The 13,527-nt window shown below is 43.7% G+C and overlaps 2 protein-coding genes across 2 annotated transcripts; both read right to left on the bottom strand.

Annotated features, from left to right (window-relative positions):
• Positions 1-5,582: 5,582 nt before the first annotated feature.
• Positions 5,583-7,806, bottom strand: LOC118432215 (E3 ubiquitin-protein ligase TRIM71-like). Its single transcript, XM_035843744.1, has one exon. It carries the CDS (start codon positions 7,330-7,332, stop codon positions 5,644-5,646), a length of 1,689 nt encoding a protein of 562 aa, XP_035699637.1. The 5' UTR covers positions 7,333-7,806; the 3' UTR covers positions 5,583-5,643.
• Positions 7,807-8,236: 430 nt separating this feature from the next.
• Positions 8,237-10,621, bottom strand: LOC118431623 (tripartite motif-containing protein 55-like). Its single transcript, XM_035842865.1, has 2 exons — positions 9,011-10,621; positions 8,237-8,751 (listed from the first exon to the last, which is right to left on the bottom strand). The coding sequence occupies exons 1-2, from the start codon at positions 10,575-10,577 to the stop codon at positions 8,237-8,239; spliced, it is 2,082 nt and encodes a 693-aa protein (XP_035698758.1). The 5' UTR covers positions 10,578-10,621.
• Positions 10,622-13,527: the final 2,906 nt, after the last annotated feature.

Genomic DNA, 13,527 nt, shown 5'->3' with positions numbered 1-13,527 from the left:
GACTGTCTAACTGGTATTCGTTTTGGCTGATGAACAGCTTGATAGGTGTTCTCTACTGATTAAATAAGCTTGAGGTTATAGTAACAAATATTAGAGTAGATTTGACACAATAATACAAAACTGTGCGTGTGTGAACATAGTGAACCCCTGTTACAATCCCCACGAAAACGTATTGTCCCTTAATCCAACATACAACACCTCAGCCAGCATGTCCCCCAGCATGATTGTTGTTCAGGTTGTGATCTTTACCCTTATAAACGTACCGCACGATTGCGAAGCATCAGCACTTTCACAGCTTCTCTCTCGCGGATGTAACGTTCAGAATCACCCGTTAGCCCGAATTTATTGTGACAACAAAGGTTTAACGAGTGTTCCCAAAGACCTGCCCTCAAACCTAGTTGAGCTTCAGCTTCCCAACAACGCCCTAACCACGTTTCCCTGCACGATCCTGCCTTATTTGAACACATTAAACCTTAGGAATAATACGATAACTTACTTCCCATGGTACTGTCTGAAGTACATGCCCAGACTAGTTCATTTGGGTTTGGCATATAATCAGCTGTTCTGTGTCAACCTGTATCCTGTGAAGTCTTTCGTATCAAACTTGAGAATGGTAGACGTTTCCTTCAATAACATAAAGACATTGTCTATGTGCGATATTGGGTGGGACATATATGCAGCAAATGGGCACCGTTTACAATACTCACCTATCATAGCAGGTAACCCATTCCACTGTAACTGTGACATCGCTTTTATCATTGATTTCGCGATAAAGTCGGAAACGTGCCGAAATAAAACACCACGAAGATGTGATTTTCTCAGAGCAAATGATATTGCATTTGCCATGTACAAAGACCAGTCTTTGTTCCGCTGTAAAACTCCACTTATAGTAGAGAACGTAGAGCTCCAAAGGTTAAATGGATTTATGAATATTTCAGGATGTTATTTTCTCTGGGATCCAACAGGCGTAGATAATATACTCTACCTACCCGAGCCCTGTGATCCTAACAGTACCTGCCCCACAGGACGCCAGGATATTCGTCCCTCTGACATCATCACAACGTCATTGTTGCCCCTAGCAACCGCTGGTCCAGATCGATCCAATGAGAACATTACAGAAACGCCAAAGAATCAGGAGACGTCATCTCCACAAACCGTTACCATGGCATCAGCCTGGGTGGTGACTGCATCAGTAGCTGGAGTGATAGCTGTCCTCTGTTGCATGGGTGTATTTTTGTATTGTGCACTGGGTAGGAAAAGATCTAACAACGCAACTGCGCAACTTGGTCATGTAAGCAACATTGCGGCTGGCCAACTTGCAAATAATGTTTGTTATCAACAAACTACGACCATTCAGAACACCCAGGCTGATGATCAGGAAGGCTGCAGCAATGGTCTGGAAACAGACCCCGATTCCTGCACATACGAAGCTTGATCCGAAACAGATCCGTATGCAATGTCACCTTATGTTTTTGATGTGCCTCAATATCATATTGGGGAAAGGACTGAGAAGACCAGTCCTAGAAAGAAAACAGAAGGTGCTAGTACCTTTGGTCCAGAAGCAGATACGGAGCCCTCCGTAAATGATGTCGACTCCGACACGATTGAAGCTTATGAATCAGATGAACCTCAATGTCAATTTGGGGAAGATAAGACGGAGGCTAAAATCAGTAATTTTAATACTGAAGGCGCCAAAACCTTAGATGTATATAGCCCAGATGTACAGGCTTCTGAGACTGCCTCCTTTGGTGGAGAAGCTTCTGATGAAGATAGAGTTTACAATCAATCGCCAAAATTATATGGCCTGTCCTGCACTCATGAAACTACACCCAACATATCTGGACCTACTCTAAAATCATGTCCTCTTTGTGACCATGCCTACCCCAGTGGTGAAGGCTCCGAAACGTACGGCACCGAGCAGCATGGACAGGTAAATCAAAACACGCCGACGCTATATTCTGTTCATGTTAGGGAAGCTGAAACGGAACGACCAAAGCACAACACGGCTGGATTCCAGCCTACCTAAAATTAGTCCTGAGAATATATATATATATATATAGCTAAGGGCACAACATGCCGCACGGGCAAATACGTGCTGGCTACGTACCAAAATAGAAGAAGAAGAACTTTATTGCGCAACAATTGTAACAGTTACAATGTATGGCAATGTGAACAACTATATACTAATACAAATAACTAACAACTAATGTATATACGTAATACAATATAACAGTATAAACAATCTAGTGAGTACTAGTAGTGGTGTAGTATCATAAAGCATTAACTCGTTTTTGCAATGAGTTGTAAATAAATTGGCCTACGTAGGCAGATATATGAACAGGACATGATAATATCAAATGGAATACCTCTGACCTAGCATGTGGCAGTACAATTTCGGACTTACATACAATATTTTGAAATAACTTTTGACGGTCTTCTTCATAAGTCGGACAATCCATTACAAAATGAAATTCATTTTCTATGTCATTATGGCATGTGGGACAAAGTCTCTCATTGGTTGGTATGTTGTAGTGTCGGCCCTTTTCAATTTGTCATTTCTAAACAATTTGTTTTGAACAGATGAAATATGGGCAATCTTTTGGGATCTGTAAATGTTAAGTACCGCCTCCGTACGAACTCGTAAGGAATCCGACGGATTTTGGAGCACGCTGACACGCCGTAGAACTTCACGTGCAGGCAAAACTTTGTGTGCCATCGGGCTGCGGATTCGCCCCCGTACGTGCCAGTACGGGCGACGCGCCTGCCCTGTACAGCCTGAACGTTTTCAGAAATACATGGCGGACGTGGCCTCCCAAAAAGGTACGGACAAATTGCACGTACGGTGAGTTGTGCCCCTAGCTGATATATATCATGAAAGTGCCAGTACCTCAGCTGGTCAAGATGCACAGGCATGTGAACCTAATCTCCAAGCAGATCCTACGATAGCATAAGATAGTATGAAAAATTGCCAGGGGAGTGAAGTCGGCCTAGCAGTGTGTATGGCAGTGTGACTACACTCCTTCGTCAGTTTAGTACTATCTTATGTCATCGTAGGATCTGCTCGGAGATTAATGTGAACCTTCGTACGGAATATATGGCACCAGGCAGTGTGCCTGTCCTCTGTCTATTCGGTAAGACAGGAAAGCAAAACATACCGACCCTGTATTCTCAACCCTCTACATGAGATAACGAAGTCCCTCGGATAGGACGTTAAAGGGAGGTCCCGTAGAGGAGAGGCACACCTTTAGTACGTTAAATAACTCACCGTAAACTTTATCGAAAAGAGAAGGGTCCTTCCTGTTGTGAGTGGTTCAAAACCTACAGTCCTTTGGCCGCACCTGGGGTAATTGCTGTCGTATTGAGGTCACCTGAGTTCGTGCCGAATGGCAGCTCGCTCCAGACCCTTGCGATTTAGCCCCGCCTATTGTAAGCTCCTAGCAATTCAGTCCCTGGCTTTGAAGAAAGAGTAGCCAGCCCACCCATTAACAATAACAAAAATAACAAATAACAATAACAAGCTATCATGAACGAAGCTCTGTTTATGGTTGGATGCAATACTACTGAAATTCCCATTCTTTAAGTTGTAAAATATTATAATCTTCTCCGGAAACTGACACTTACAAAGCATTCCCATACAATATCGGAATGGCATCACACGCGATGCAACGTCACGTTTTATATGTATGTATATGATAACTAATAGTATGTAATACTAATACTCATCTTTATTTTACAAAGCACGAATATCAACGTGTAAATATATACAGCACATGTTACGAGTTACGGCAATGGAATATCCAGCAATGAATGACATGATGTATTTACCAATACACATATTTGTGTAACTGCAGAATGATGCAAAACTAAGTGGATGACATATATGTAATAAATAAGTGTAGATTCCTGCTCCAGCAACTAAACTGAAAATACTAACGGTGACAATGTCTTGGTATAGATGTTATATATTAATTAGATGTTTGACAATTGGAATATATAAAACACACGTCACATTGTGGACTTTAGAATACTTTAGGACTTTTGATACACCATGTATTTTTGTAATGAGCGGCTAAGGAGCGCGCTTGGTCTAATGTATAATGCCAACCGTTGTTGTAAGCATCAGAGTGTATCCAGCTACGTTCGATGTTTAATTGCTCTTAGAAGAATGGATGTTTCAGCTCATGAAGATGTGTGTTGCTGAATAGTGTTTTGTAGCAAGACAGGTGTTGCAACTGCTAATCAACCGTTAAGGTGTGTACTGTATTTCTAAACGTGTACATTTCTGTTGGCGATGGAATAAAGAAGTAGAATCCTGAAAGTGGCTCCCCTTCAATGGACATATAGAATAGCCAGAATATTCATGGTTACAAAAGCTTTCGGACGTACCAACATGGAATCTAGCAATTGAAACTTCTTTAGGCTCCGACTCAGTTTTGTACTGTGTGCAACTGAACATGACCTACGTACGACTTAAACATCACGACAGAGAGAGAGCGAGACACACAGAGAGAGAGAGAGACAAAGACAGACAGAGATACAAACAGAAACAAAGGGAGACAGACAGACAGACAGACGGACACACACACACACGCAGAAAAGTAGCATTCCTGGCAAGATAATAAACACTCGCGTTGTGCACGTACAAACTCAAATTGGTCTACTTCAAAAGTCACCCACGCTCTACAGTCACGATCAGCACAAAAGATCACTACCAGACAATCTTCCCACGCGCAGAAGGGATCATAAAGATTACTTGTCATATGTTTTCTGACAGAGTAAAAAGGTCAGTGAACGTCTCTGAGCACCCACGCACTGAAACAGTAACCAAGAGAAAGATCAGTGCATAGTCAAAGCTCACTTTGTTACGTTTACCTTCTACTTGAACTGTTCTCCAGTTGTGATATCTAATTTTGATTTGGTGCATGAAGTTTCGCAGCCCATAAGCTGAATCGCTGAGGTCACCATATTGCGCAAACTAAATCATTTATCCGTGGAAATACATATAATATGAATTACATCAGGCATCTTCTAATGCAGAGTTAACATTTGCGCACATGATGATGGATCTATGGTTCACTGATCTCCAAGAGGATGTAAGGATGTTGACGCTGACGGAAATGAGTCAGAGTCTTAAATCTGCTTGGATATTACTACTTCTGAATTATGATACACTATTCCCCTCACAAATGTAAGCTCCCATGCAGTACTAGTAAAGATAAATGGAATTATGTTCTGAGAAGTATCTCTTTTTCCGCTTAGTCTGATACTCCACGTCTGCCTGATACTCCGACATTACTGTAGATAAGCTAATCAGCTCATTCGTCTCTTAATATGCTGGAAGTGTTTATTACAAAATTGTGATTGCTTAAGGTCAGTGACTATAGTAGATATGATGCGGAAAAATTATGATATCTGTTCTACTATTTGTTGATAGCATGAACAAAATCTGGACGAGCTTGTGCCTGTACAATTAGATACACTGTCCTAAAATACTTCGTCACATCTCTCATTCTTGATGTAAGAGTTCATTACGATATTGTGTTTGCTTACGTTCGGTGCCTATGGTTAAGGTGTCATACGGATCTGTTTTGCTATTTGTAATGTTGATATCTTATAGCATGGACAAGATCAAAGCACATTAAGCTACTTGTACCTGTACAATTCGACACAATGCCCATTATAACACGTTACAGCTATGCGGCCATCCGGTGTCAGCGCGATTCCCCGGGGAAATCTTCCCCTCACCCAGGCCACAGTTCTCAGGTACGTCCCGTCTGGCTCGAACACCTGCAGACGGCCTCTACTACTGTTCACTACAATAATGTTACCTGCCGGGTCTTCTGTTATCCCTGTTGGATAGCAGAGTTCCCCCTCAATCAACCCCTCTTTGCCAAAGCTGAACTTCAGCTTCCCTTCAAGGTCAAACACAAACACTTTATGAGCCCGGCAATCAGTGACAAAGAACAGATCACGTGACTCGTCCACTGCTAAGAACCGTGGGTATTGTAACTGCCCCTTGCCGATGTCCCGGATGAGCCTCCCGTCAGGCTGCAGGAGGAGGCAGAACTTCTGTTCGCTGTCTACCACCACCATGCGGCCGTCCTGCAGAACTGCCACTCCAGTCGGATCTCGTAAACTCTCAGGTTTTAGGGTCTTCGTAAGTTTTCCTTCCCGTGAGTACACCCGGACTGCTCGATCATTTCCGAACTTACATGAAAAAGTCACAATAAACTGTCCATTGGAGTCCATGCCAATGGCCCATGGGTGCCCTCCATCCACCGGAAAGCCCCGAAGTGACTGACCAGTCTTGGCATCGAATATCTGAACCCGTTTGTTCCCTGCCTCCAACACTGCGATGTTACCGTCGATGTCTACTGCTACATCTGCTGGACAGGAAAGTTGTCCCCCCAAACGTCCTTCCCTCCCAATAGTTAAGACTGGGGTGTCATTACTTTGTTTTCTAATGTCAAACGGACTTCCCTCCACAGACTGGCCGCCCATCGCTCCTGTAGTGAAGTGTTTAGCGGCCATGTACCTGTAAAAATCCACACAATGTCCATAACTACACGTTACAGCTATGTGGTTATCCGGTGTCAGCGCGATTCCCTGGGGGAATCCTCCCTCCATTGTGGCCACAGTTCTCAGGTACGTCCCGTCTGGCCCGAACACCTGAAGACGGCCATTTTCGGGACTCACTACAATAATGTTACCTGCCGGGTCTACTGCAATCCCTGATGGACAGTAGAGTTCTCCCTCCCCCTTCCCCTGTTTACCAAACCTGAACTTCAGCTTACCCTCAAGGTCAAAAACAAGCACTTTATGAGCCCAGCCATCAGTGACAAAGAACAGATCACGTGACTCGTCTACTGCTATGAACCATGGTCTCTGTAACTGTCCCTTGCCGATCTCCCGGATGAGGCTCCCGTCAGGCTGCAGGAGGAGGCATGATTTTTGTTTGCTGTTTGCCACCACCATGCGGCCGTCCTGCAGAACTGCAATCCCGCGCGGATCTTGTAACTGACAGTAAGGTTTTAGGGTCTTTGTACGTTTTCCATTCTGCGAGTACACCTGGATTGTTTGGTTGCCAGTGGTGGATATGTTAGGAAACGTCAGAATAAACTGTCCAATGGGGTCTACGTCAATGCCATATGGACTCCCCCCATCTACCGGGAAAGACCGAAGTGACTGACCAGTCTTGGCATCGAATATCTGAACCCGTCTGTTCTCGTCCTCCACCACTGCAATGTTACCGTCCATGTCCACTGCTACATCTGTTGGGTAGAAAAGGTCTCCCTCCAAACGTCCTTTCCTTCCAATGCTTAAGACTGGCATGCTGGGTGCTGAGGTGGTCTGCACGCCGGAACGGGTAGCTCCTCCATACGGAGTGGCCCCTCCGGACACAGAGGTGGTGACTGGTGTGAAGGGTGTGCTTGCTGCTGGGTTGGGTTTGGCTCCGAAGACTGGAGTTCCAAACCTGGGGAGGGCCGTTGTAGCAAGTGGTGCTGTCTGCCCTGCACTTAAGTTGCTACCCCCGGCTGGGCGGCTGTGAAGGTGTAAAAGATGTTTAACACAGGTACAGCTTACATTGGCTTTATCATGACTGGTTATGCACTTTGGATTTAATAAAGGAACAGCTCTATATTGTAAATGAGAACAATGGGTGAAAATAATTTTATTCCTTCAAAAACCTATATTCGGATAATTTCAAAGTATTGTTTCTGGGACCATCTATAACCATTCTCAGTAAAACCAATCGTGTTGATGACACAGAAAAAGACCAAAAACAAAAAAATGCACAACCTATTGTTTGACTACGCATAAATAGCAAACTATTGATGTGCATGTCTCGTTAAAATAAGTAAAATCATTTTTGTATAGATAATAAATAAAGTTATTGCAAATTCATGCCCGTGGGCTAATTGCAGTTAACATAAAAGATACAAACAGTGTAAGATACAATATCGCAAGTGTCTACTCTAGTCTAAAACTAGTGAAAGCTACCTCTAGATCCTGGGTTATTAGGTTCGACTCCTTTTTCGAAAACAGTGGAAGACGAAAGATACCACCTTTTTATTATGTGTGGGTTTTGTGATGTTAGAAGGAGAACTGATTTCTTTTTGTCAGTGAATGTGAGGAAGTTTGGGTGGAATTTAATAGCCTCTTTGAACAGCTCTTTTCTTTCTTGATTATAGAGAGAACAGTTTGACATAAAATGTATTTCTATAATGAAAAACACTTACAGTAGGGATGCAAACAAAGCAGTTAATATGTCATCTGCAGTTGTGGCAGAGGGCGCCCCTGCACCAAAACTTAAGGGCGCAGGAGTCGTACTTGCCGCAGTGCTGGAAGAGCCAAACGCGAAGCCCGATGTGGTGGCTGCTGCGCTGCCTGTAGATGGGGGTGTTGCTGGTGCACCAATGGTGAAGTCCGATGTGGTGGCTGCTGCGCTGCCTGTAGATGGGGGTGTTGCTAAAGGTGCACCAAGGGTGAGTCCAGAGCTGGGTGCAGCTGATGCGCCAGCCCCAAACACTGGCAAGTTTGCAACTGTGGTGGATCCGAAACTTGGAGCGGTGCTGGCATCGGCTGAACCATAGAGAGTGCCAGTGCCAAAGGCAGAAGACAGGTCCACCTTGGCCTGAATACTGGCGTCTGATTCCTGGCCATTTTTCGCTGCGGACTGATTGGTTGCAGGCTTGGGTACACTCATCTGATCTGCCTTGGCTAAGTCGGCTATGCTTGTCATCTTTGGAGCTGAAATAAATGGTTCAAATGGTGGTCAAGCTTGGTCTTTCAATACTTGGATCTGCAAATGCAACTTTTTTTACACTATTCCTGCATCTACAGACATGCAAGGAGCATAATCATATCCAGCATTTACTACATGATTCAGCTTTATTTCAAATGCTTTACAATTGGTGACAATGGTAGAAAGAAAGAAAATGGACAAAAATATCTCCACTTTACAGGTTCACATTTCTTGGTAGTAATTATTGATAAGCTGCTCACTAACCTGTGTCAGGCCGTCGAGAGGCTGTTTTAGCTCCAAACTTGAACCCAGCGGAAGCTGCAGCACCAGCAGCTGAACTTCCCGTCCCAAATGTGAAACCTCCAGCGCCCCCCGAGGAAGCAACCCCCAAGGCTGCAGCCCCTGATGTCGCCCCCGTGCCGAAGGTGACGCCTCCGGTGGCTGAAGGCGTGGCTTTGGATGTTGTGGTGGCAGCTCCAGATGCAGAGCTGCCTGCTGCAAACGTGAACCTGCTGGCTGCAGCTGTATTCTGCGCCATGTAGGTGTCACATTCCCAGCCACCTAATGGTTTCTTGAACAGGTGTCCCAGAGAAGGCAATGCTGCAGGCTTTGGGTTAGCGGCAGCAGATCCCTCCCCAACGGTTTTCCTTTGCCCAAGTTTCTCCAACTTTGTTTCCGTCTTACTGACCAGAGGTTCTTCCTGAGATCTAGATGCGTCAACCTTCCCTGTGTATCGTACGTGTACGCACCCTGCCCTGGCCACGTCATCTCTGAACTCCACAACAGTCATCCCCTCCGAGAAAACGACTTGACTCGGTCGGGCTGTCAGGTCGCTTGGAGTGGTCAGCAGTTCTTCCACCCTCTGTTGTGCTTGACCCTCGATGTCGATGACGTTCACGTCACTGCCGTGTTCCAATGCTTGTTTACAGAACTCAGACGCGCTCGTCAGTCCGGCCAACTCAAACTCCATCGCTTCTTTCTGGGTTTCCAGACATTTTCCAACGTCCTGGTAGCGTGAGCCGATCTCTTTGACAACTTCTTCTTTTCTGTCTCGAAGCAAGGACATCAGGTGATCAAAATATGCTGTGGCTTGCTCAATTGCTGAGTCTGCCGATGTTGTGAACTCAGAAAATTTCATCTTGACTTCATTTAGCGTAGCGCGAACTAATTTCTCTCTGGGCTTGACTTTTGCTAACAGGTTTTGTAGGTCTCGTTTCTTCCTCTCAGCGACAGAGCCGATTTCCACAGGGTCGTGTTTATCACCCGGCCGATGATCAACAATCGTGCAAGCGACACAGACCAAATTCTGACAAGGTTCACAGTAGAAAGTTAAGACTTGGTCTTCGTGCTTTGGGCAGAAGGCTTTGCGCTGAAAGCTGCTGGGCACACCTTCAGAGGCCTCCAGGTTCTCTTGGGTCACGATCTGATGCCCTTTCATGGCTGGAAACCTGCGATGTGTGTTTGTACAGGACTCACAAAGCAGAACGGCACACTGTACGCACCATGACCGCACCCCTTCCCCCTTCCCCTCACACACCTGGCACGGCACACCTGGCCCCGCACCTTTCTTCACGGCCGCGAAGTCCAGCATGTTGTTGACGTAGAAGTTGGTCCTGAGTCCGTCCACACCTTGGTCTGGTAGACTGACCTGTGTGCGGCAGGTTGGACACTCCAGCGGCTGTTGTTTGGTGGTCCATTCTTGCAGACACTCCCTACAAAATGTGTGCAGACATGGCAGGACTCTGGGGTCCCGGAAGTGCAGCATACAGACCGGGCACGTCAGGAATTGCTTGTCAAAGTCAGCCGTCGACCTTTGAAGGTTGCTCGCCATAGCTATAACAGAATCTTCTCAAAAGAATCCGCTATTAGTAAACGCCTTGCTCTGTTCAGACTCTCAAGAGGTGTGAAACTTGCTTGTGGCAGTTTCTCGGAAGTAGTTTCAGACGGTTGACGTCAGGTAACCTGGGGCGACGGTAAACAGTGATATAGCCTTTGGACCTTGCTGTAGGTCTTCGCCATTGGACGTTGACGGTCGCTTTGTCTTGCAGGTGAAAGGCTTGGCGGCAAATATAGATCAGCGCTAAGGACAATATTTTCCTTGTGACGCTTCATTTCTTTAGTCCATTGTACATGACCAAAATGTGTTATTACAAGTTTAAGGCAGAGTGGCGTTTTAACGCCGTCTCAGGAATCATAGGTGCCAACTCGGATAAGACCTTCTTGTTGCAATATAACGTTATACGTGTACGTGTGATGTCTATGTGTGTATTCATGGCCACGGGCCCCAAGATTCATGATGCAAATACATGTGACGTTATATACCAGCCGTTCACATCGATTTAAACAAACTATTAGCGTCGTCGGATATCGCAAGAGTGTTTGATATGATACTAGTATAATTCCGTATATAATTGTGTACGAAGTTCTATTGAACCTCCTCGGTAAGAGTGTAACGTTGTTCAATACATAATGTGCATATCAATGCAATATATTATATTGAAATTTATCCAAAACATATGCATACCGTATCCTGTTTAATAAATTGAGTAAAACCAATGCCAGTACTTTTTATGCCTTTATGACTTAAAATTGCATTGAAATTTGTCCCAAAAAAAAGCGCTGGTTCACCATTATCCGCGGGGTAAACTATATTCATTGTTTAAAAAAACAAGGCATTTAGGGATATCAAGTCGACGGACGTTAACGTTGGTGTCAAACTACAGTATTTTGTAAATTCGAAAATATTCAAGAAACTAGAGTTCCACGAACACATACCTTTGCCAAATAAACCAGGTTTGCTATGCAGAATGATGTCTGTAGACAAATGCGTTACTCATTTCATTTTCTTTATAATTATATGCTTTGAGTTGGTTTATAAAATTTCGGCATTGATTATGCAAATTAGATCCCAAGTTACAATTAATTGATATCAAATTGTAGCAAGCATTACTTAAGCTATTAGCATACCAAAAATCATGATGATCCTTTGATCCATTCTTGACTTATTCTTTTTCAAAGTCTTTAAATACACCTCTTACTCTCTTCCCTCTTTCTCAGTTACATATGTGACAACTTTGATGAAAGTACTATAATGGAATACAGTGGATTCATGAACATTTCCTAATCAATTATGCAAATTAGCTGTTAATTTGCATAATAAGTATCACATTATATTACATGCCAAAAATTATGACGATCCGTCAACACGTTCATATTTTCTCATTAATTATGCAAATGAGATCATCATTTGCATGGTACATATGTATTGACATTTCTCTCTTTCTCAGCTACATATGTGACAAGTCCTATCATGGAATGTAGTGAAATTATAAATATCCTCATTGATTATGTAAATTAGCTGTTGATTAGCATAATTGGTATCTCATTATGTAGTTCTTCACTTACGCTACCTACATACCAAAAAGCATGATGATCCGCCATGTTCATATTTTCTCATGTTCCCATGTTCATATTTTCTGTGTGCCAATAGCCAAACAGGCTATTGACACACCGAGATGCCAGTCAGCCAATCAGAGCAAGGAGGTTAAAGAATCATTCTTTAACCTCCTTGATCAGAGCTTGTAACATGCCTTTCCGGCAATATTTTACACAAGCAATAGTTGATTAGACATTGTTCGGAAGATTAGACATTGGAATCTTTGAATCTTGGAATGAACGGACGTATTCAAGTTATGCCCTACATTTGGATAATCGTGTATGTTCGACGTAGCGTAGTGGATAGAGCGTTGACCCGGGAATTCATGATACCAGCTCCGACCCGGTTAGAGTCTGCGCCGGAGTTTTTTTAATTTTTTTTTTTTCAATTTTTCTTGTCCCTTTTTAAACATCCATTTGATATAAGAATATTTTATATATAAACAACTTTTAAAGTTTCTGTTAACAATATAAACCAAAAATAACACTGACCACAAATCATGTCATAATTTTCGGCCGTGTGGTTCCGGCGCTATCGGCAGCGACTCGGAAGAATATTTCTTTCACATTAAAAAGAATGGAGGTAAAACAACAACTATAACTTCTCTTCCTTAGTGATATAAGTTTTGAGGCCGAAAATTCTCCAATATGGCAGGAATTCGTCGGTAAACACAGCTGAAAACGTGTTCCTAACCGATCCAACATGGCTGCCATGATCACATGCGGTGACAGTAAAACTAGCACCCTATATGATAGCAGATTCCGATGTTTAAAATTGTGCCGTAAACACGTGAAAAAGATCGTATTTTGGGTTGATAATGGACACAGGATGCCATTTGTATTTTTCAGAGTGTTGATTGTCAAATATAATCCTAAGATTTCCTCATTTTAGTGGTTTCTATCACTGGGTGTGTCAATAGCCTAAACAGGCTATCGCCACACAGAGTGTGCCAATAGCCTAAACAGGCTATCGACACACTCAGTGTGTCAATAGCCTGTTAGGCTATTGACACACTGGGTGTGTCAATAGCCTCGCTCATATTATTTTCCTAACTGGTCGTAAATTGTGTCAACGGGACTAACAAGATTCTAACAGACAACGTTCAGTAACGTTAATAAACGGTTTGTGTCTAGATAATTTACGCACTCACAATCATCTTCCCTTACGAACCTAAGACACTCTTCTGAGGCGCTGAAATTCAAAAGATCTCAAGACTCTCAAGATACGGGGGTAAAACCTTGGATACGAAGGTCACGGTCTACTGGTCACAGTTGTAATGGTAGCCGCTAGGTGGCGCCCTTAAGGATCTCGCCCAACTTTCCTGCTTGTACGAGATTTCACGAGA

This window comes from Branchiostoma floridae, chromosome 15 (genome assembly GCF_000003815.2).
Source record: "Branchiostoma floridae strain S238N-H82 chromosome 15, Bfl_VNyyK, whole genome shotgun sequence".
Classification (NCBI taxonomy): Eukaryota; Metazoa; Chordata; class Leptocardii; order Amphioxiformes; family Branchiostomatidae; genus Branchiostoma; species Branchiostoma floridae.
The sequence above is the reverse complement of the archived record's forward strand: the minus strand, read 5'-3'. Positions and strand labels throughout refer to the sequence as shown.

Bases quoted from the DNA above. Each gene is read 5' to 3' on its own strand.
- LOC118432215 (XM_035843744.1), bottom strand. From the start codon at position 7,332: ATGCCAGTCTTAAGCATTGGAAGGAAAGGACGTTTGGAGGGAGACCTT.
- LOC118431623 (XM_035842865.1), bottom strand. From the start codon at position 10,577: ATGGCGAGCAACCTTCAAAGGTCGACGGCTGACTTTGACAAGCAATTC. The intron at 8,752-9,010 runs GTTAGTGAGCAG...CATTTATTTCAG, and splicing joins CTCTCGACGGCCTGACACAG to CTCCAAAGATGACAAGCATA.